Source organism: Bombyx mori, chromosome 15 (genome assembly GCF_030269925.1).
Source record: "Bombyx mori chromosome 15, ASM3026992v2".
NCBI lineage: Eukaryota > Metazoa > Arthropoda > Insecta > Lepidoptera > Bombycidae > Bombyx > Bombyx mori.
The window spans coordinates 4,197,994-4,221,240 of record NC_085121.1 but is presented as its reverse complement, the minus strand read 5'-3'; the positions used below and the strand labels follow the sequence as shown (position 1 = coordinate 4,221,240).

The following is a 23,247-nucleotide window of genomic DNA, read 5'->3' as shown; positions in this document are numbered from 1 at the left end:
ACGGTGAGCCTTACGAGAGCTTCATAACATACACATACATAGTATCGTTCGAACTCAAAGATTAAAATCTAACGTAACAAAAGGCACTTCGTCGAGATAGTTATTACGCCTTTTGCTATTTCTTCAATTTCGTTTTGTCTTTGATCTTCTCTTGGTTTCTTTCTTAAGTTTTTGGCTGATTAATTTAACATTCACAAATTTGAAATGCATTGTTAACTTTGGTTATATCTAGAAGAGATAGAGATTGCGATGCTGAATATTTATGTTTTGTATTTTTTTTTATTGTTTAGATGGGAGGACGTGCTTACAGCCCACCTGGTGTTAAGTGGTTATTGGAGCCCATAGACATCTACGACGTAAATGCGCCACCCACCTTGATATATAAGTTCTAAGGTCTCAAGTATAATTACAACGGCTGCCCCATCCTTCAAACCGAAACTCATCACTGCTTCACGGCAGAAAAAGACAGGGTGGTGGTACCTACCCGCACGGACTCACAAGAGGTCCTACTACCAGTAATTACGCAAATTAAAATTTTGCGGGTTTGATTTTTATTACACGATGTTATTCCTTCACCGTGGAAATCAATCGTGAACATTTGTTGAGTACGTATTTCATTAGAAAAATTGGTACCCGCCGCATCGCTCAATACGGATGCACTGGACGTCTTATCCTTTAGGCCACGACGACTTTTATTATATTATTAGTATTATCTGCCTTATGAAAAGAAGTAAAAAAAATCAAATTAATTAAATTACTGGAATCTAAAAGCAACCATGTTTTCCATTTTAAAATGTCGAGCTGCCTGCCGGTTGTAGGAAGAATACTTCAACATACGATGTCTATGGACTCCAGTAATTACTTAATCTATGGCACATAACCGCGATATAGTGTTTCTCTTTTTTAGTTGAACTTTACACAAAGAAGTAGGTCATAAAAAAAATACGAATGAGAAGTGGCACTTAATTTTATTTATTTAAACCTAAACAGAAAATTGGATACAAATAATCTATTCATCTTCTATTTGAACTGTTTTCCCTTTGCTTGGGCGTTGCGGCTTCCGGCGCGAAGGACTACCAGCAGGCTTGGGTTTCGGAGTAGGTGGGTTCTCGAGGGCATCCAACTCCGCATCAGTCAACTGCCCTTTGTACCACTCAGCGCTGAAAATGAATAGTTATTAATTTTCAGAAAATTTTCAAATATCTTGAAATTCAGTAGTTGACTTGATTGATTTCCCGTTGTCCTATTTTAGAAACATTTCGAATAATTAAAAAAAAACTTCATTGAGAATGTTTGTTTACATTTAGTATAAAGGATATATCCATGTTTGCAGTATTTCAATTGTATAATTGTAAAACTGGAAACTAGTGGAAACATATCGAACCAAACATGAAAAAGATGGATTTTGAATTGGGTTGAAAATGCTCTAAGGCTAAGGGTAATTTTGAAGAATTTTTTACTGTAAAAAAACACTGGCTTCAATATTGTTGTGTGTAATAAATTTGTCTCTAATGTAGAAATCTATATCAGAGTTATTGTACACATACGCCTTTTCAAGTATTTTCTTGCTGGTCCGGAATAATATCGAAGTCACTATATTTTCTTTTAGCCGTATCTTACTTTGACTTCAAAACTGTAAGGTTCCAGTTCGAATTCCAATCGGACTCAGCATCTTTGTGAAAGATATTTGTATAGATCTTCTTATCTTTCTCGGATATACATAGTGGGAAAATCCAAATGTTGTTGAGTTGAATAAATAAATATATATCTTTTTTTTGTCAAAATGCCTAATACTTATTGGCAATTTCCTGACCAAACCCCTGGTCATGCATAGAGTTCTATTAACATTGATCGTAATTGTCATCAAAATTATTATTTCAAATGTAGTCTCACCATTCAGGAACTTTCCTAGCCCATTCGCACTTCTTACTGACGTCATCAAAGGCCTGTCCGAGCTTGCATCCAGATCTCCTGGGGGTGTTGCCGTTGATACAAACGTAGAAGAACTGACAATCGTCAGGGTCCGCATACCGAGGGTGGGTCAGACCGAAGGTTTCATTAACAGCCGGACATTCGAACTGGAATACCTCTGAAAATAAGAGGAAATAAATTTTGATCCAAATTGTACTAAACTGAATTTTCCGATTATTGTACAAGTTTTTTTTTTTTTTTTTTTTTTTTTTATGATTGAAAGTTTACTGGTGGCCCGAAGGCCTTTCCAGTTTCACCAGGACAGGTGGGCGAGCAAAGGCTCAGCCAAGAGGGGTGGGATTTGCTAACAACTGCCCGAGCGCCTCCGAAGGAGACCTAACAACTCAAGAGCAATTGTTTCGCGAATGAATCTACTACCGGATCGGAATCGCGACCCGCTGAGAAGATCCGGCGAGAAACTCAGCGGGCTGATGCATGGGTTAGGTTGCACGTCGACCTCTTTGTCGAGTTCGACGAGTACGGTTACCGGGGTCCCTAAGCCTGCCCCTAGTATTAGAGCTGAAGGCATCTAATGCAAAGGTTATTGGATCTGATGGATCCGTAAGGACGTGTCTAGGGCGTCGACGGTGACTGGCTCCTGCATGATCAGGATTCGGGGAGTAGTCAGCGGCGGCAACGATAAGGCGATTATCATGACGCATAGCCTTATCGAAGTATCGTTCCGACGCTGACTTCATGTATTTCCGAATTGATTCGAGGCCCAGGTCGTCGTGTAGGTCAACGTTCCTCACGAACCACGGAGCCCCGACAGCTAACCTGCAAAAGCGGGATTGTAGGGATTGGAGGGTGTCTATGTGTGTGCGGGCCGCGTGAGCGAACACCACACTCGCGTAAGTCATGACGGGCCTTATGCAAGTTTTGTAAAGTGTCACCTTGTTCCGAAGGGACATTTTACTCCGCTTACAGATCATGGGGTAGAGTCTACCGAGAATAAACGCGGCACGGTCACGGACTGATTTTATATGCGGGCGGAATGTCATCGATGCATCCAGGGTAACGCCCAGGTACTTGACCTTCCTGGCCCAGGGTATGGGTTGTCTAAAGAGAGTAATCGGGGGTGTGAGATTCCTCCTCCTAATCCGGGAGGAAATCCGTGTGGAGCTTCCCCTCTGAAATAGCACCGCAGTACTTTTCGCTGGGTTGATGTCTATGCGCCATTTTCGGAACCACTGTCCTAGGGCTAGGGCTGCGCTCTGAAGCTTCTTCGCGATTAGGGACTTATTTCTACTAGAATAGTAAACAGTCGTGTCGTCGGCGAATAAAGCTAAATGGGTCGGCGGCGACCGGGGAATATCGTTGACGAATAAGCTAAATAGGAGGGGTGAGAGGACAGAGCCTTGCGGGACTCCAGCTGTGAGAGGTCGTGGGGAGGAGCGGGTTCCCTCGACTCGATATCGAAAAGAGCGGTTCGACAAGAAGTCCCGTATGATGAGCACGAGACTATCCGGCACGCCCATGTTGAATAGTTTGAAAATCAAACCATTGTGCCAGACTTTGTCGAACGCTTTTGCGACGTCGAAGAAGAGAGCTCCCGTGTATAACGGTTTTGGTCGATTAAGCCCCACAAGAATGTGCTCCGTGAGGCGGTGCACCTGTTGAACGCATGAGTGATTTGTACGGAATCCGAATTGTTCATCGATAAGAATGCCCTTGGATGAGACGAAGTCTCTGAGGCGTTTGTAGAGCAGACGCTCATACAGTTTGCCTAGAGACATGAGGAGGCTAATCGGGCGGTAGCTCGTCGGATGATTTTTTGGTTTACCGGGTTTATGTATGCCGATAACGTCCGCTTCTTTCCACACCGCGGGAAAGATACAGTTCGCCATAGCGGCATTGAAAATAGATGCCAACATCACGATGAGTTGGACGGGTAGAAGTTTAATAACGCGGTTGGATATACCGTCGGAACCGGGAGCCTTGCGAGGACGTAGGTCTTTGATCAAGTCTTTAACTTCCATCGGGGTGACGGGTGGTAACGCATCAGAGGGTGGCAAGGAGGCTCTGCGTTCTACCTCACTGTCTACTAATTCTACATGAACAGGGTCCACGGATTGAGTGCTGGGCGTGCACTGGGTTTGCAATGTATCGGCCAGCAGCTCTGCTTTTTCGTCATCATCGAACGCCGCGAGTCGGCCTGAGGGGCCTACGAGGGGGGGCATAGTTACTACCGTATCCGATTTGAGAGTACGAGCTAAGCGGTAGTAAGACCTTTGGGAGGGCGCGAGTCCTTCTAAGAAATCAGACCATCTGGCATCTCGGACTTCGGCGATGCGAGACTTTACGTCGCGTTGTAGGACACGCATTCGAATACGATTTTCCGCGGTAGGATACCTGTCGTAGGCGCGTATCGAGGCGTTCTTAGCTCTAAGGAGTTCCCTAATATCGTCGGACAATTTGAAGCGGTGAAGGAAGTCCTCCGCTACAACTTGTTTCGATGACCTATCTAATGTCGAGGTGATGTGTGACGTTAAGATGTCTATGGCTTCAGCGGTATCCTGAGGAGACGGGATAGAGTCCGGGTTAAACGGGAGCGATGGTGGATCAGATTCAGCCAGGCTGATGCCCAGCGTGTGCCAATCCACCACAGTCCTCGTGACGGGAACGGAATCGGGAGCGCGACCGAGCTTCATAACGACGGGACGGTGGTCTGAATCTAACTCTGAAACTACTTCGATCGAGTGTAAGCGCAGAGTTACGTTTTTTAATAACGCTATGTCGAGTATATCCGGGCGATGCGCGATATTTAGCGGGTAGTGAGTCGGGGTTAGCGGAGCGACGATATCGAAGGCGAGATCATCGACTAACGCGTCAAGCCGCCTGCCATTCGGGGTTGTGGTGTGTGAGTTCCACCTGATGTGTTTACAATTTAGGTCGCCCGCCAGAATGACAGAGCTCCCCATACCGAGCAGCGCCTCGATATCACTGCTTAGAACGATCTTATCCGGTGGAAGATAAACGGACGCGATAACGATCGGCGCGTGTCCCGTCAGTGAGATTCGGCACACTGATGCTTCGATATTAGCGAGCGCGGGAGGATCGAGCGGGACGCAATGCAGGGCTCTTCTATAGTAAATGACGGTACCACCACCACGGGCAGAGAGCCTGTCGTTCCTGACCATGTTATAGTTCGCGATTTTAGGGTCACGGCGCGCGGGCTTAAGTAGGGTCTCCTGCACTAAAAAGATATCAATTTGGTGGTCACGCAAAAAGTCAGAAACCTGATCACGTTGATTTGCGAGACCGTAAGCGTTAAAAAATCCTATCGTTACGGATAGGGGCTTTATTCTACTTATATACGCCATTGATTACCGACGGAGTGAGGGGAGGACGTACGTATTTAATGACGCGTATACGTCGGCGTATTCCTGCACAACGGCGATAAAGTGTTGTGCAGTGGAGGCAGCGCGAATGGCGTCGCCCAAAGCGTTAACGCGCTCAAAGTTGATCGACTGAAAGAAGTCGATCGCTAAAGCGAGATTGTCGGACGCGGTCGGAGGGCAAGTCGCGGGAGAGGGACGAGTCGCGGGGGCGGGACGAATCGCGGAGGAGGGAGTTGTAGCCGTGTTCGTGTACGGCAGCGGTTTTGCCCAGGCCGAGACACTGGGCACCGCCGCCGGAACGAACGCTGGCTTAGCCTGCGACGCAGAGGGTGCCGAGGCTTTGATGTCTGGGCCGGAAGCTCGGAGGCGGTTTTGGCGGGCGACGCGGCGATTTATTTTAGGGGCTCGGGGGCAACCACGGTAATTCGCGGGGTGACCCTGTGTTCGACACAGGACGCAGCTAGGCGGTTCCGTCGCGGTTTTTTGGTCGCGAGCGCAGAGGGCCGTGGCGTGATCGCCCAAACACTTAACACATCGGGGGCGCGCGTGACAGTTACGGGAAGAGTGCCCGTACAATTGACAGTTATGGCACTGGCTAGGAGTGCCTTTTTTATGGGGGGCTTCGACAGCGATACCAGAGAGCCTACAGACGGTCTGTGTGTTAAAGATTTTCTTACCCTCGGGGGTAGGCTGGAGAGCGACTAGAACCATATTATATGGCTCCCTACCGCGACCGGTGTGCATACGGTGCACAGAATTCACTGGTAGGCCTTGTTCTAACAGGTCGGCTTTTACGAGCTCTACATCTAACTCTTTAGGGATTCCGCGTATTACAACGCGGAGTTCGCGCTCCTCCTGGAGCGTATACGTATGGAAACTTATACGCTCCTTACGGAGGTAAGAAGAGAGGGCCCTATGGTCGTCGGGTGTTTGAACCTTAATTTGAATGCCGTTCGCGAGGTTACGGGCATTCGTGAAATTTATATTTTTGGCCTTAAGGGCCAGGCAAACTCGATCCCAAGCTGCCTTCTCCTGAAGGATAACCGGGGGAGGGGTCTGGGTTTTATTTTGTGCCACCGGACGCGGCGACGGAGTGGCACGGGCTGGGGGCGCAACGGGAGTCTGAGGGCGGGGGCGCGACGCGTTCACGGCTTTGCTAATTTTAGCGGCCGCGGGAGCTCGAGACTCCGCGGCACGCTTCTTACCCTTCTGTACCAGGGTGAATCCATCCGTCGATGAGGCGGGGGCGAGGTCGACCTCCATGTCCGAGTCAGAGTCGGAGCACGAGGAGGCGGGTGCAGGCGACCTACGAGCAAGTGTAGGTGTTTTAGAGGGCGCGACGGAGGCCGCGGATGATCGCTCAGCTGAAACGATGGTCACGGCGGACGACGCAGCAGCTTTTCTCGCCAGTATAGGCGACACGGGAGCGGCAGGCACGACAGAGGCTGCGGTGCTCAATGCAGAAGCTCTGCACGCAGGTACAGGCGACGCAGGAGCAGCGAGCGCGGCGGAGTCCTCGAGAGGGCTCGCAGTGTGATTGGCCTTGAAGGCCAAAAACTCCGAGGCGAGCTGTGGGTGGCGAAGTCGGAGGAATTCCGCGAATACAGCGTCCATGATCGCTGAGTACCCAGGTGGGGCGGCCCCGGGTCTTGAAAACACTCGCCTTGCGGCGAGGCCCCAACTTCTCGGACCTGAGCGGTTCTATTGAACACAGGTGGCAATGCGGCGCGATTACTACAGGACAAAGAAAAAGCACAACAAAACAGAAATTACGAAAAGAAACAAAACAAATAAATACTTGCAGGAAACCACTTTGTCGGCAGATGTACCACGAACACAGAAACAACAAAAGGAAACAAAACAAATAAAAACTTCCAGAAAGAGCACTTAGTCGGCAGATGTACCACAAACACAGGCCGCGCGAACAATGGCCGGGCTAACAAAAGCCGGGCGAACAAAGACCGGGCGATCGAGTGGACGATGAGCACGTCCGCACGTGACGGGTGCCTCTATCGGAATGAATTGTACAAGTGTAGCAATCTGATTGTACTGGCACTACTACTACTTGGCACTTTCCTTCCTTAATCTAATTAGAATTTGTATGTTTTTCTGAAAAACTTATCAGTGCTTATCAATGAACTAATATACATATTTATATAAATTTCTTTAGAACCAAAAATATAAAGCCGGTGGAAATTTGAAGAGATTTGATATATTTTGTTTGACAGAGAGTCCTTCCTCCCGTAATCTAAAATTAATTTTTAGTTACCTAAGACTGCACGAGTAAGTACCAACAACTACCATTCTTCCACGAAAGTCATGCTTTCTGGATTAAAGGGTGAGAAAGCAGTTATAATATGATTGAGACATCGAGCTCAAAATAAGCGGCAGTATTCATTTGTATGAATTCCATTGATTCCATTACAAAAAAAAAAAATATTGCTTAGATGGGTGGACGAGCTCACAGCCCACCTGGTGTTAAGTGGTCACTGGAGATAGACATCTACAACGTAAATGCGCCCACCTTGAGATATATGTTCTAAGGTCTCAATTATAGTTTCAACGGCTGCCCCACCCTTCAAACAGAAATGCATTACTGCTTCACGGCAGAAATAGGGAGAGTGGTGGTACCTACCCGCACGGACTCACAAGAGGTCCTATCACCAGTAAATATACACAGTAAATATTTTTAAGTCTCAGCATCAGGTAGCTCGTCACCTTGTTTACCCATTTACATTATTATAATATAATTACATAACATTACATTGTTAAGTATTTCATTTGGTTTTGAGTTAGTGGCCCTTATTTCGCACTATTATATACTCAAATAATATGTATATAAATGAATATACAGTATCAGAAAAACCAGAAGTTCATTTGGAGCATGTTTGAATAACACATACCTGCAGCGCCACATCCCTTCTTTTTAGCTTCATCAGGCCAAGTGCAGATGCCGGTCTTGTCGTTGTAGACCAAGCCATCAGGACAGGTTATCATGTTGAATTTCCCATCAACGCAAAAGTAGAATTTACCGCATTCCTTAGGATCCTCGTGAGAGAAGTAGCCATTTTGACGAATACAGTGGAGGGAAGGTTGAGGTGTTTCTACAATGTAATATGGAAATAAAATCTGGTATAGTAGAGGTAATATGTTTTATATAATATACCTATAAATACCTATAGGTATATCATGCTGAATTTATTTACTAAATTATAAAATTATCAAGGTATTATTGGTAGCCTGATGTGCTATTCCAACTAAGTACTAACTGTTAAGTTCCAACTGGTAATTAAGCTCATGGGAATCAACCTAGGGGGACTTTGCTAACACTAGCCCTAACAAAAGCTGTGCTTCACTACCTGGCGCTCGGAATTGAGAACCACTGAGAAGATCCGCCGAGAAACTCAACGGGTTGGGTTGCACGTCGAACTCTTCGTCGTATTCGACGAGCTTGGCAAGAACGGTAACCAGTGCTTGGAGCGCCTAATAGCACCGAGGGTGGACCGGGAAGATCTGATACGATGAGCTTAGGGCAACGGCGACTTTGCGACGTCTGGGTCTGGTATATAGTTAGAGGCGGCGATAAGCGCTTACCGAAATTTCCACAATGTTCCAAGCGCCGGGTAGTGTATATCCGTAATCACACGTAAAAATCTAAAATTTACGTATAAAGCTAATGTATGCATCGCATCGAATATTGAAGAAAGTGATACTGATGTCGATAATAACATTAGGTATCTGCTTCAAATGCTTTAATATTTATTTTTAAATAAAACTGTCTAACGGAATCTAAATATTTTAGATTTTTTATGCACAAATTGAATGTCCATTCGGTAATAAAGGATGGTTTTGAATTTTTATGAAGTTTTGAAATCAGAAACATAATATTCTGTTTACAAATTAACTCATTTTTCACTTCTGTCAACCCTGGCGAGTACTAAACGTGGCAAACCACGACCAAGGCCAGAGCTCCCTTGAGATTGGAAAGTTGTTTCCAACAACTACGAGTCTTGCTATTTGGATATAATCGGTATTCTATTGATGCTTCTGTTACACGTGAGCTGAGATCGGCACGTTTTTGTTAGTTTTATTTGTGCTATATGCATTAGTTATATTTTTTTATCTTGAACTAAGGATTACGTAAAATCGTTCAAAGAATTCACGAAATGGTTTTAACTCATTAACGGCCAGCAACTGGTTCGAAATTATTAGAATTTTTGATTAAGAACTCTTTTGAAATGTCGAAACAAAAAAATATATATCGTGTTGAGGAAACAGAATGTAGGGTTGTCTCAGAGCAAAATTGAAATCAATATACTGATTTACGTTCACCCGTTGTGCACATTGATTCTCTATGATAATAAGATACTCAGCTTCGAAAGTTCTATTAGTAAAGGGGTCATAATAGCAATTATAATTCTGCTCTCAAGGACACGGTAGGAAACTCACGAAGCTTGGGTCTCTGAGAGCAGTCCAGGTTGAAAGGTAAATCACATTTCTCTTCCTGTGGACTGTAGTCGTTGAACACCATACCGTCTGGGCAAAGTTTCTCAATTATATCACCACCCCTATAAAAATAAACACCAAAATCTTAATAAAATAAATTAGGGAAAATTAAAATTTGTTCTAATTCAAATAAAAGAACGTCGTGTCTTTGTTATTATTTTTTTTGTCTGTTTTATTACGTAACGTCTGACTACTCTTTGTGTAATATTAATAGCAAAGTGATGTTGTGAAAACATTATTTTAAAAATGTTTGTACAAAAATGTGGTCGGGAATTTTCGTAAACCAGTCTTGCATACGAACAATGTGTACCTTCACGGTACTTAAGCTTTGCACAACCGGCTTACTCACGCGGCTAAATGAATTTATTTACACGAAGAGTAAATAGTTCGGCAGGCAACTTCGATTTCAACATTTACAATACGTGGGCGGGTTTTAAAAATGAGACTCATCATCTATATTATTAGTACAATGTAAAAGTTTTTTTTTCTCGATATAGAAATTATTATGGTTGTCGTTATAGTAATAGTTATCGAAGCAAACAAAAATCACAACAAGAAGGATGTCATACTTGACAGATAAATGTATCGTATAATTGTTGTCTAACCATTGGAATGCACGAATCAGGCAGAATGGTGGTGGACCTACCGTTGCAAACCGACCATACAGCGTAAGTATACTTATGACATGCCAACACTATGCTCAGTTAGCTAGTTTTGCTAAACCCACCAATACTTTCAAATTAAAAACTAAATGTCATCATTATCCTGGCCTTCTCTCAGTCACCTGGGGTCGGCGCAACACGTTTTCTCCTTCCATACTCTTCTATCATATACCATTTCTTCGCTCGCTCCCTTCTTACCCATATCGTCTTTTACGGAATTCATCCATTTCTTCTTAGGTCTACCTCTTCCTCTATATGCTTCCATATTCATAGTTAGCATTCTCTTACCAACCTCATTTTCATTTCGACTCATCACATGTCCACACCATCCCAAATGCGCACTTCTCAGCTTCTCTGTCACAGGTGCCACTTTCAGACTTCCTCTAACATATTCATTCCGTATTCTATCCATTCTCGTGACTCCACACATCCATCGCAACATTCGCATCTCTGCTGCATGCAATCTCGCCTTTCATCCGCCATTTTAGTTGTCTAATTAAAAACTAAATGTATTCGATTTTATTTTTATTAATGTGCAATACAAATATTCTAGTCCACTTATTGAAATGCAGCTTCCGTATTCGTTCCCTGATAGTGGATTGAGTTTTTCTACTCGATCCGCATTCAGGCATTCACACGATTCCCTTAAGTCTACTGAGCCTAAGTCAATGAACTGATGCAGAATAAAATTTATTTTCGGCCAGAGACACTAAAAAGTCGAAAATTTAGAACGAAAGCGTTTGTGTTTTCTTCACGTTTGATTTGTAGTTTTGTATTCGATTCAAAGTTTAGTGTCGGCACGCTTATTATTCTGATCATGTGGTATATTTGTAATTCTATCAACGCATTAGTATCCTAGTTTAGCGATCAAGTACTCAATCGAGGAAGTAGAAAATCCAAATAGTGATATTTATCGCGTTTTTTCAATTTACTACCTTTTACTAGAATCCGTTGTTTAATTGGTAGGTCGTATAAGCTCGCACAGAAATGTGGCAGCAACCCGCCCATTAAAGAGCAGACGGTTAGCGTGGTATGGACATGTGATGCGTAGAGAGAAGAGGCATGTGACTAAGAGATGTATGGAAATGGTAGTGCAAGGTAGAGGGGGAAGAGGTCAAGCGAAGAAGTCATGGATGGAGTGTGTGAATGACGATATGAGAGAGGGAGGAGTGAGTGTTGAGCACCGAATATTGTGCCGACCCCACCTAGTGGGATAAGGTGGAGAAAAAGGAAGATAATGTACACGAACCTGCATTCATAATATTTGTCACACTGTTCGGCGTCAGCAAAGTATCCATCTTCAGGACATAAGTTCGTGATCTCCGGGTCAGCCTCGCTCTCTTCTCTGGCACGAGCTGGGGGGTTGGCAGGCTTCTTTCTGGCTTTAGGTGACTGTGCTGACGTCACTACTGCAAAAATGAGTAACCTTTTGCAAATTATTTCATTTTGTACAGCACGAAGCTCTAACCAGTCGATGCTTTAATTGAATTTCTTTTGACTATCCACAGTTTCTTTATAATTATGTTTGATATCGTCACGTCGAATGATCAAGATTTATCATCAAGTTGACTTTGAGCTGGTCTGGTTCAATTAGTTGAGATGTCAGTATATTAAAGCTGAGTCAAGTAAATGTCCTTAAATTCCTGTGTATTTTCTCGCAACATTGAACTTAGTTCAGGAAGTGCCCGACCTCGTTCAATGCGAACTACTTTTCTTAGTACACGTTCTTGTTCATGCACGCAGTTAATGTGCAGTCGTAAATTAAGTTACGTTTAGTAAAATTATTACCACATATTGAATGCTTAGCATATTTTTGTTTATCTATACTAATCTACACTAATATTATAAAGAGGAAAGATTTATTTGTTTGTTTGTATTGAATAGGCTCTCAAACTACTGAACCGATTAGAAAAATTATTTCACTGTTTGAAAGCTACAGTATTCCCGAGTGACATAGGTCATAATACTTTTTGAAAAAAATTAATAATCCTTACTAAAACTCCAATAATGTAACCCAAGGTGTAAAAAAATTACCTAAAATATTCTTTCAATCGCGTGCCCTGCGAAAACTATTGATGATAGAAGAAAATAATGTACTACGACTTTGTAGAACACATTATTATTCACAAAAAGTGTCGCGACAGCATATGTCTAATTATTTTAGTAATGCCAGTATTAGTATTAGTAGTGCCAATTATTTTAGTAATGCAAGAAATGCTCTTTTATTTAAAAAAATAAATCAACGTCTAATATCGTTGAAATTTTTGTTAAAGACCCGAGCGGAGTCGGAACGGGCCGCTAGTACCTACTTACTAAAAAGCGTGTTGTACGAAGTTACCCTCCATTCTTTTTATTTCTGCAACGAACAGATATCCGTTCGACATGTCTTAAAGTAGGTAGACTTTCACATTCATTATATCTTACCATGTGAAGTCAGAATACGCCCCAAATCGTGTAAAATGTATTGAATAGCTGAACAGATTCCAATTAAATGGGCCGTAATAAAAACATACTGCGAAGCTTTAAGCAGACTAGCACATTTTTCTGATTGGCGGTGACTTGATTGCAAGCCTGGTATTGATAATGTCCATGATTCATAATGTTATTTCGCCATCAGGTAAACTGTGCGTTCGTCTGTCATCGAAGCCAAGGAAAAGTGTACTAAATAAAGTCTGACACTCTGACTTTCGTCTCGTATAAAAAGTCCACAACTGTTAGGTAATAGAGAAATCAGAAATCATTGCCATACTCCTTTATCTGTTATCTCTGAGGTTTTGAACACTGTGACGTCAAAAGTTTAGTTTTTGGATACAGCGCTCATGGCTCCTTCGGTGTTACATAAGATCGAAGGAGCATAACAAACTAGATTCCCTTTTTTTTCCATTCTGACATCAGATCAGATACTTTGTTTTGTCTTTTAAAGACGACCTACTATAGCAATATTTGTGAATTACGGACAGAAAGGGTGTTTATGTCTTCTGTTGTATGAAACATAAGTGACTAAATATTTTGTAATCAATCTCCATATTTAAGTACGTAGTTTTTGCAACAATTACCTTATTAATTGTAAATAGTAACTTCATACTATTTATTTTTTGATAAATTGAATACCGAATATACTCTTGTTAATGAAGTCATTAAACTCTTGTTAATTAAATCATTAAGCATGTTTGGTAATTAGACCAGGTCAAATTACCCAACCATTTACCCAACGTCTTGTCCCCTATGTCTAGAATTGAATTTTCAAATATATAATTAACAATAACCGTTAAACATATTTCAAATGTAATAAGAATTGTAATTGCAGACATCAAGGCCGTCCACTTACTTGACATATAGCAATAACAATATCGCGTCTGCATTGAATAGTAAAAATATGTAATTTGTTTAAAGGTTAAACCTCACGGCACTATTTTGGGCTGGGTTTTACAGACAAACTCACACTCCGTCTGAGGCTAAGCGGCCCCCGAAGCGCGCAGACATTAAATCGTGAACGCCTCTACCCTATTTGAGACAAAAACCATATATATCTATGTTATGAAATGGGAAATATTTCAGTGTCCGTTTTTAATAACAAAGGATACTGCCTTCCGCATACTATACTGAAACAGATCGAACTTGACTTTCTTTTCATAAATGTATAACATGGTGTTACTTTGGAATAACTACACAGCAATGAAATAGATAAAAGCGATTAATTACAATTCGTTTACCATAAACAGGTCCACGGACTAATTATTAAACACAATATAATATAGACGGCTTTGTTTTAGTGTAAACATTGAAATACAACACATAAAAAACTGAGAGCTGAGATTGGTTACATAATATTTTCTTATAAAGAATATGATGCTTCTTTTTTGAAATGAACAAGACGATTTCCAAATTAACTTAAGTTTTAATATGCTACAAGTAACAGTAAAAAGTGTGACAAAGCTGTAATGAAGACATCAAAAATTTATCACTATAACAATAACTTTTTCAAAGACATATCATCGAAATTTTAATTAGTAATTAGCTACTAGTATATATTTATTAATTTTAAATTAAATTGTAAGTAAATGAAAAACTAAAACCAAATATCGTTAAAACTGAATTATCTATCAGCTGAATCAAATTTATCTTAACGAACCATTACAATATTTACACGCTAAATTACTCACCAATAAAGCACGCTACAAATGCGAGAGCTACCCGAAAATTAACCATGATTGCTTATCACTAGGGCCTATCACTTAAATGTCACTTATAAGTGACTTTATTGTGACTTGTCAAAATATCTATGCCAGAGTGACGACCGCGCACAACTCAGCCGCAATGCTATTAACTTTTTCTTCGCTCTGTCGTTCAATCGTGGACGATATACAGTTTACGTAAAGTAGTTCTTGGTACACATTGGTGTGAGTCGAAGTTATTTTGTTAAACATTAAAAGTTTAATAATAATAATCTGTCTGTATTATATATTTAAACTGTACTTTTGAGAACTTTAGGATGACATTACGAAATTGTGCTTCGATTTCATAACCATATTTTATAGTATCTAGTATATATAGCAATTCATTTTTATATACATATATAGAAGATTAGAAGTTCTGCAAATAAAGGAAGACTACTCAATTTTATTGCGCATTGTAAGAAGTTTTGTTAATATCAAATTGATTGTGATGTACACATGTATTTAAATTGAATTTAAAAACAATAATTTTATTACGTCCATGCGTTCTGCCCGATCGGCGAAAGGCTGCCTAATACACCCGTCGCATTCTCACTTCAATACTAAGACATATAGCTATCCCTTTTTAACTAGTTCAGCGTCTGCCTTGGGATCCTGTTATTATAGTACGTGCAGAGCAAGGAAATTAAGTTTGAATATCAAAATGCAGTTAACCTATTCGCAATCGGCTCAATAATTTTCACATTTTTAACAGAAATGAAAAAAGAAAATACTTAGTGCCTAATATATTACTTATATCCAGCGATTTGATTATTCCGGTGTTACAATCCTGTACTAAAGTACAAATCTATACATATAAATAAAATTAGAGTGTCTGTTTGTAATATTGAAATAACCGCTTTTTACTACATGCATATGAATATAGTATATACGGTACATACACCAAAATAACATTTTTTACAATTTTTGTCTGTCTGTCTGTTTGTTCCGGCTAATCTCTGGAACGGCTTGACCGATTTTGATGAGACTTTCACTAATAGGTAGCTGATAATATAAGGAGTAGCTTAGGCTACTTTTTTTAGACTAGCTTTGCCCTGCGGCGTCACCCACAGTTATTGTCGTAACGTACCGCGCGCAACATGGCGGGGCTCGCCTATCAATAATAAAATGTTATGTTTCCGAAGCAAAGCGAGGGCGGGTCGCTAGTAAAAAATAAAACTCTAATAATAAAACCTAAACCCAAACAAAAAATATATAAAAACAAATTAAGAAAAAGTTCCTTGCCCTAATACCAGTGGAGGATAATGAATATCTATGGACTGTTTGGAATCTGTCTTGTACTATAACATTTTCTTTCAATTAGCATTCAAGTCTAGTTTTGTACGTAGTGGCTTTTGCTGAGTTGGACATGGCTAGATTGACATCGAGTCGTGTAATAAGTTTTAAACTATCCATCTAAAGCAATTATGTCTATTTCGCGAGAATCATTTTTGTGTTCATTGCGCTCTTAAAATCGATATTCTTTAAGCGCTTTTGTTAATTTGCTATATATGTACATATATTTGATTGTTAGTAACAGAATCTTTGAACGTCATTTTCACCGACGTCCAAGGTACTTGAAAATTTTCACACGCACCAAGGATTGATGACAATAATTAAATAATTTTAATAACTCCTCTTTAATACCTAGTCAGGTCATAAATTCTGTCACATGTTTAATGTAAAATAATTGAAACAAGTTTATTCATTATGTAACCATTCATATACCAAAATAAACTTAACAAAACATAGATTCTTATGACACTAAAGTTTATTCAAAATGACCTCCGTGATTTTGAATACAGGCTTCAATCTGCGCGGCCAGTCGTCTATCGCAGCACGAACGAGGTCCATGTCAATATCGGCGGCTGCCTTAATCAAGGATGTCTTGAGTGACTCCAAATTGGGATGAGGCTTTGAGCACGCCTTTTCCTCCAAGTGTTGCCATATCTTGTAATCTAACGGATTCAAATCTGGACTGGAGGAGGGCCCAGTCTTCGTGCCGAATGAAGTCGATTTCACGCGCCGCCAGCCAGTCTTGTGTGCTCTTCGCTCTATGAGCTGGCGCTGAATCTTGTTGGAATACCCAGTGCCTGTTATTGAACATGGTATGAGAAACAGGTTCCACAAGGTTCGTCAGGACTGTATTTTGATACACAACTGCATTCGTTTTTACACCTTTCTCACAAAAATGTACCTCTGTTAAGCCCCAATAAGAAACTCCCAACCATACCATGAGCGAGGATGAAAAATGACCTCGTTGGACACGCGGAATACGGTTGCTCGCTTTTTCACTACTGTGTGCGTACACCTTATCATTTTGTTTGTTGTAGCTCTCCTCTACGGTAAAAATTTTTTCATCCGAAAAAAGAATTTCCCGATATTTTTTTCCCGCGTACCGCTTCAACAAAGCGCGGCATCTCTTCAGTCTCAGGGCCATTAGACGAGCATTCAAACGATGTCCTGTTTTTCTTCGATATGCCCGAATCCCTAAGTCTTCATTTAACACCCTTTTCACCGTGGTTCTGCTTAACCCCATCTGAAGGGCCAACAGTTTCTGCTTACGTTTGGGATTTCTTTGAATTCGCGCCTTCACAGCTTTTATCACTGCTGGAGTCCTAACAGACCGAGGGTGACCACTTCTTGACCTGTCATCTACACTAGAGTCTTCATTGTATCGTTTGATGGTACGATAAACGAATCTTTTGGTTATATTCAAATTTTTCAGTATGTTAAAAATTTGAATTGGCGCGTAACCGCAACGATGCAACGCAATAACTGCAACACGGTCTTCTTTAAGCGTCCACTCCATATTTAAAAATGAGTAAAATTCTAAAAGTATACATTTTTTGTGGCCAGCATTCTAAAAGAAAAGTTTTTACTGTGTGACAATACTTATGACCTGACTAGTTATTTACTTTTTTACTCGTGGTAGGACCTCTTGCGAGTCCGCACGGGTAGGTACCACCACTCTGCCTATTTCTGCCGTGAAGCAGTAATGCGTTTCGGTTTGAAAGGTGGGGCAGCCGTTAGTTACCTATACTTGAGACCTTACAACTTATATCTCAAGGTGGGTGGCGCAATTGCATCGTAAATGTCTATGGGCTTCAGTAACCACTTAACACCAGGTGTTAACTCCAGTAACCACTTAACACCAGGACTGCCCCACCGAACGTGGTCTCGCCTTGTCGCGGCGGTGGGGCTTAAGCGTGCACCCCGATACCGTGGAGCAGCGTTGTCTGCACAGGGGTGCCGTGAACAAAGAAGACTGCACACCGTGTTCCCGTTTCCCACCTTTGCTGGACAAAGTGTGTGTGAAGCGGGAGAGGGCTCCCTTCTGGAGCCCTCTTGGATGCTAGGCCATGTCCCCGGCAGCTCTTTGGCTGCTAAAGGGGAAGGCCCTCCAGAGGAGGGTACCGGTACGCCGGCGTGGCCACACCGTGGTCGGACGTGTGGGTCTGTCAGTAATGGTAGACCCCACGTGGATGAGAAGTGAACCGGAGGGCACTCCCTTCCGGTCGCTGGTTGCCATGTCCCCGGCTGCCTCTTGGCGGCTACAGGGGAAGGCCCCCCAAAGGGGGGTACCGGTTTACCGGCGTGGCTTCGAAGAAGCACACCGCAATCCCTACCGAGTAGGGGACGGGGGCTGCTGCCTAGCAGGGGCCGTGAGGATGCGAACCTCTATAAAAAATGCCCCAATCCCAAGTTTTTGACACCTGACGATGGGATGAATGGCTGGAGGGAGTCTAGTCCCAAGGGTTGTCCCATACCGTAATCCCCACTTGGTGGGGGGCGGGGGCCGCTGCCTAGTAGGGGCCGCGAGGATGCAAACCTCTATAAAAAATGCCCTAATCCTAAGCCTGTGACGTGCCCGGTGATGGGATGAGTGGCTGGAGGGTGTCCAGTCGTGAGGGCCGTCCCAGGGGACCGACCCCTGGTTAAATAATAAAGGAATAAATAAATGATGGCAGACTTAACGGAAAAATTACCCCAGGAGGGTACCACTCTAGGTGGAGAATCCCTCCGTGCTTCCACCTCGGTGGGAGCATGCTGCCCCACGTATTCTGGGGGGGGCAAAGCATGCCACGATGAAGGGGGCTGTGCGACGGGCAGCGGAAAACCCGTCGAACTGAGGTGTGCCAGCGCTGGCTCGACGCGCTCTGCGCTCGTCAGCGACTGCGAGGCGGCTGGCCCGAAAGGGAAAGTCAGGCGGAAGAGGAAATCGAGGGGAGTTTCTTCCCGCGAAGGGAAGGGGGGGCTAACGTCGTCCTCTGACACGGATGCCCCACCGGAGAAAGTGGTGGTAGTCTCCGATTCGGCCTCTGCCGCGGAGGAGATGCCGCCCCCTAAAGGGAGACCCGCTCGGGGGAAGGGCGCACCGTCACCGGCGCCGTCATCGGCGTCGATGTCTGTCGCCTCGCTGGACGGGCGGACGACGGAAGAGGAGGAGGGCGGTCTTCGGGACCCTGCCTTGGTCATAGGCAGGGCCATGAAGACCGTCAAGTCGTATGCGGCGACCAGTGCCAAAACCAAAGCTGCTGGCCGCAGGCTGCGGGAAGTCGTCTCGCGAGTCTCGAAGGTTCTGCCTTCGGTTGCTTCCGCCAATGACCAGGTGGTGCAGCTGATGGCGGAGAATTTGAGGCTCCGAGCACAGTTACAGGCGCAGCAGCGGCCCGATGGCAAGGTTGCTGCTACCAAGCGGGTAGCCGCGACGAGGTCGTCGCCCGCGTTGCCACGTGCCGCTGGGTCGCGGACTCCTCCGGCATCTGTGCCGGCGGTGTCGCCGCTGGTCTCCGGGGTCCCTCGGGGTCCCTGTCCCTCGGCGGCGGCTGGCGACCCGTGGCCCGTGCTGCCACCATCGCGCGCGGTACAGCGGCATTCGCGTCTCCCGTCGCCGCGGTCTAGGGAGGCGACGGCCGTCGAGCGGCAGCAGGGATCCGCGGGGCCACGGATCGTGGGCCTGCCGGAACCGAATTGCTACAGCCTGGACGAGATTATCGATCGCACCGTCCAGGCTGTAATGGAAAGGCTGGGTGGCGGGCTGGCGGCTCTCGAAGCGAAACGTATTGTCGCTAGTGACGCTGAACGGCCTGCGTCTACACATGCCGCGGTGTCGGGTGCTGCAGTGACCCGCTCCACCCCCGTACAGGCTCCAGCCACTAGGGCGGGCCCGGGACGAGACAGAGCCAAGCGGGGGGGCGGCGCTAACGCGAAGTGCACATCGCAAGCGCCTCAACCCCGTCCGCTGCCCCCGCCCCCGTCTAACATGGACGAGGGGTGGAATGTGGTGGCCCGGCGGGGTGCCAAGAGGGCCGTACCGACAGCTCCCCAAGTGGGTGGAGCACCGGCCACTGCGGCGTCTCAGGCTGCTCCCCAACAGGGTCGAGCGCCTGTGGCCGCCAACAAGAAAAAGAAGACGAAGAAGAAGTCGTCGCGCGCGCCGCGGTCGGCGGCAGTGGTCTTAACGCTGCTGCCGGCCGCCGAGGCCAAGGGCGTGTCATACGGAGATGTAGTCTCCCGGGCGCGCGCGGCTATTGATCTGGACGAGATCGGGGCGGGGGAGGGCCTCCGCTGTAGGCTGACGGCGAATGGGGCCAAGCTGCTGGAGTGTCCCGGTGCCGATAGTTCCGGCATCGCGGAGCGTCTGGCGGCGAAGCTCCGTACGGTTCTGCCTGAGGAGGAGGTTCGAGTGCACAGGCCGGTCAAAATGGCTGAATTGAGAGTGACCGGCCTGGACGACTGCACCACTAAGGATGAGGTGGCGGCGGCTATTGCCGCCCGGGGCAACTGCGCCCTGGAGAATATAACTGTAGGCGAGCTGCGCCTCGGTTATACCGGGGCTGGCTCTGTTTGGGTGCGTTGCCCGGTAGAGGCGGCCACCTCCTTGGCTGCTCCTCCGCCCGGGAGACCGTCGGGGGAACCGGGCAGGTTGCGCGTGGGCTGGATAGCGGCCCGCGTGCGCCTTCTCGAACCACGCGCCTGGCGGTGCCTCAGATGCTTCAGCACTGGGCACTGCCTCGCAAAATGCGCGAGTGCGGTTGACCGCAGCGGATTGTGCTTTCGCTGTGGTCAGCCGGGACACAAGGCGGCCGTGTGCTCGGCTGCGCCGCATTGCTTATTATGTGCGGCGGCCGGGCGCAAGGCTGACCACCGGGCCGGGGGCAAGGCCTGCCCTCCGGCCAGCAAGAATGCTGAACGAAATCGGCGCCGCCAAGCTAAGCGGCGTCAAAAGAAGCGGTTGGCCGGGGGAGCACCGGCCGGCACTTTGTCCCCCGCTGAGGCGTTCGCGCCCGATAGCGGGGGCAATGGAGTAGGGGAGGGAGCGATGGATGTGGTTCAGCCTTAATGGATCACACCTATCGCTTCCTGCAGGGAAACTTGAACCACTCCGCTGGGGCTCAGGACATGTTGCTCCAGACCATGGCGGAGTGGTCAATTGACGTGGCTGTGGTCGCCGAGCCATACTTCGTTCCCCCAGCGGATGACTGTTGGTTTGGGGACGTTGATGGCTTGGCGGCCATACATATCAGAAGAACCGCGATGGTCCCCCCCCTGGCGATGGTGACCAGGGGCCCCGGGATCGTCGCGGTACAGTTAGAAAATATCGTCGTGATCGGGGTGTACTTTTCTCCGAATCGGCCTACCGTCGAGTTCGAGCGGTTCCTGGACGGGCTAGAGGTGATCGCTCGTCACCTCGCTCCCCGTTCAGTGATACTGGCGGGGGACTTCAATGCGAAGTCTGTCGCTTGGGGTTCCCCATTCACGGACGCTCGTGGTAGGCTGCTGGAGGAGTGGGCGGTCGCGGTCGGTCTCTGTATCGTTAATAGGGGCTCGATCGCGACTTGCGTGCGGTGGACGGGCGAGTCTATCGTGGACCTGACGTTCGCGAGCTCGCCCGTCGCGCGGCGCATCCTCGGCTGGAGAGTGGTGGTGGGGGCGGAATCGTTGTCCGATCACCGGTATATCCGGTACGATCTTTCTGCCCCTGCGCCGACGCCGGCTGCAGGTGCCCGCGGGGTTGACCCCCCGCAGAGTGCATCCCGGTCATTCCCTAGGTGGGCACTGAAGCTCCTGAACAGGGAGCTCCTGGTGGAGGCCTCTATGGTGGCGGCGTGGGCGCCCAAGCGCCCACAACCTGTTGATGTGGAAACCGAGGCCGAATGGTTCCGGGGCGCGATGCACCGCATATGTGATGCTTCGATGCCCCGGGTCGGCTCTCGGCACTCTGGACGGCGACAGTCGCCCTGGTGGTCGCCCGAAATTGCAAGACTGCGTGCGGTCTCCATTCGGGCGAGCCGCCGGTGCACTAGACACCGCCGTCGCCGCCGCCTGCGGCGCGACGAGCCCGTCGCGTTCGCGGAGGAGGAAGCTCGGCTGCACCGCGAATATCGCGCTGCGAAGGACGCCCTGCGGCTGGCCATCAGGCGGGCCAAGGAGCAGAACATGGAGAGACTCTTGGAGGCGCTCGAGGCGGATCCGTGGGGGAGCCCATACAAATTTGTACGCGGCAAGTTGCGCCCGTGGGCCCCCTCTATGACTGAGCGTCTCCAGCCCCAGCAGCTGCGGGACATCGTTTCGGCGTTGTTCCCGCAGGAGCGGGAGGGTTTTGTCCCTCCCGCTATGGGCGGGCCGTCTGACACCGTCGACGGCCAAGCTCCTGCTGAGGTGCCCCGTATTACCGAGGCAGAGCTCCGGGTGGCCGTTGTCAAGATGACTGCGAAAGACACGGCCCCCGGCCCGGACGGAGTCCACGGCCGGGTATTGGCCTTGGCCCTCGGTGCCCTGGGGGACCGGCTCCTTGAGCTATACAATGGCTGCTTGGAGTCGGGACGGTTTCCGTCGCTCTGGCGGACGGGTAGACTTGTGTTGTTGAGGAAGGAGGGGCGCCCGGTGGATACAGCCGCTGGGTATCGTCCTATCGTGCTGCTGGACGAGGCGGGAAAATTGCTGGAACGTATTCTGGCTGCCCGCATCGTTCGGCACCTGGTCGGGGTGGGGCCTGACCTGTCGGCGGAGCAGTACGGCTTCCGGGAGGGCCGTTCGACCGTGGATGCAATTCTTCGCGTGCGGTCCCTCTCGGACGAGGCCGTTTCTCGGGGTGGGGTGGCGCTGGCGGTGTCTCTTGACATCGCCAACGCATTTAACACTCTGCCCTGGACCGTGATAGGGGGGGCACTGGAGAGGCATGGAGTGCCCCTCTACCTCCGCCGGCTGGTTGGGTCCTATTTGGCGGCCAGGTCGGTCGTATGTACCGGGTACGGTGGGACCCTTCATCGTTTTCCGGTCGTGCGTGGTGTTCCGCAGGGGTCGGTTCTCGGCCCCCTCTTGTGGAATATCGGGTACGACTGGGTGCTGAGGGGCGCCCTCCTCCCGGGCCTCCGCGTTATTTGTTACGCGGACGACACGTTGGTCGTGGCCCGGGGGGATGATTTTAGGGAGTCTGCCCGTCTCGCCACAGCGGGAGTGGCCCTCGTCGTCGGAAGGATAAGGAGGCTGGGTCTCGACGTGGCGCTCAATAAATCCGAGGCTCTGTGGTTTCACGGGCCGCGGAGG

General features: G+C 46.9%; 1 protein-coding gene across 1 annotated transcript; it reads right to left on the bottom strand.

The window, feature by feature from the left end:
• Nucleotides 1-953: 953 nt before the first annotated feature.
• LOC101740330 (protein obstructor-E) lies at nt 954-14,860 on the bottom strand. The gene is made up of 6 exons (XM_004928568.4): nt 14,644-14,860; nt 11,730-11,889; nt 9,762-9,880; nt 8,216-8,416; nt 1,894-2,089; nt 954-1,160 (listed from the first exon to the last, which is right to left on the bottom strand). Exons 1-6 carry the CDS (start codon nt 14,687-14,689, stop codon nt 1,010-1,012), a joined length of 873 nt encoding a protein of 290 aa, XP_004928625.2. The 5' UTR covers nt 14,690-14,860; the 3' UTR covers nt 954-1,009.
• Between the last annotated feature and the right edge of the window lie 8,387 nt (nt 14,861-23,247).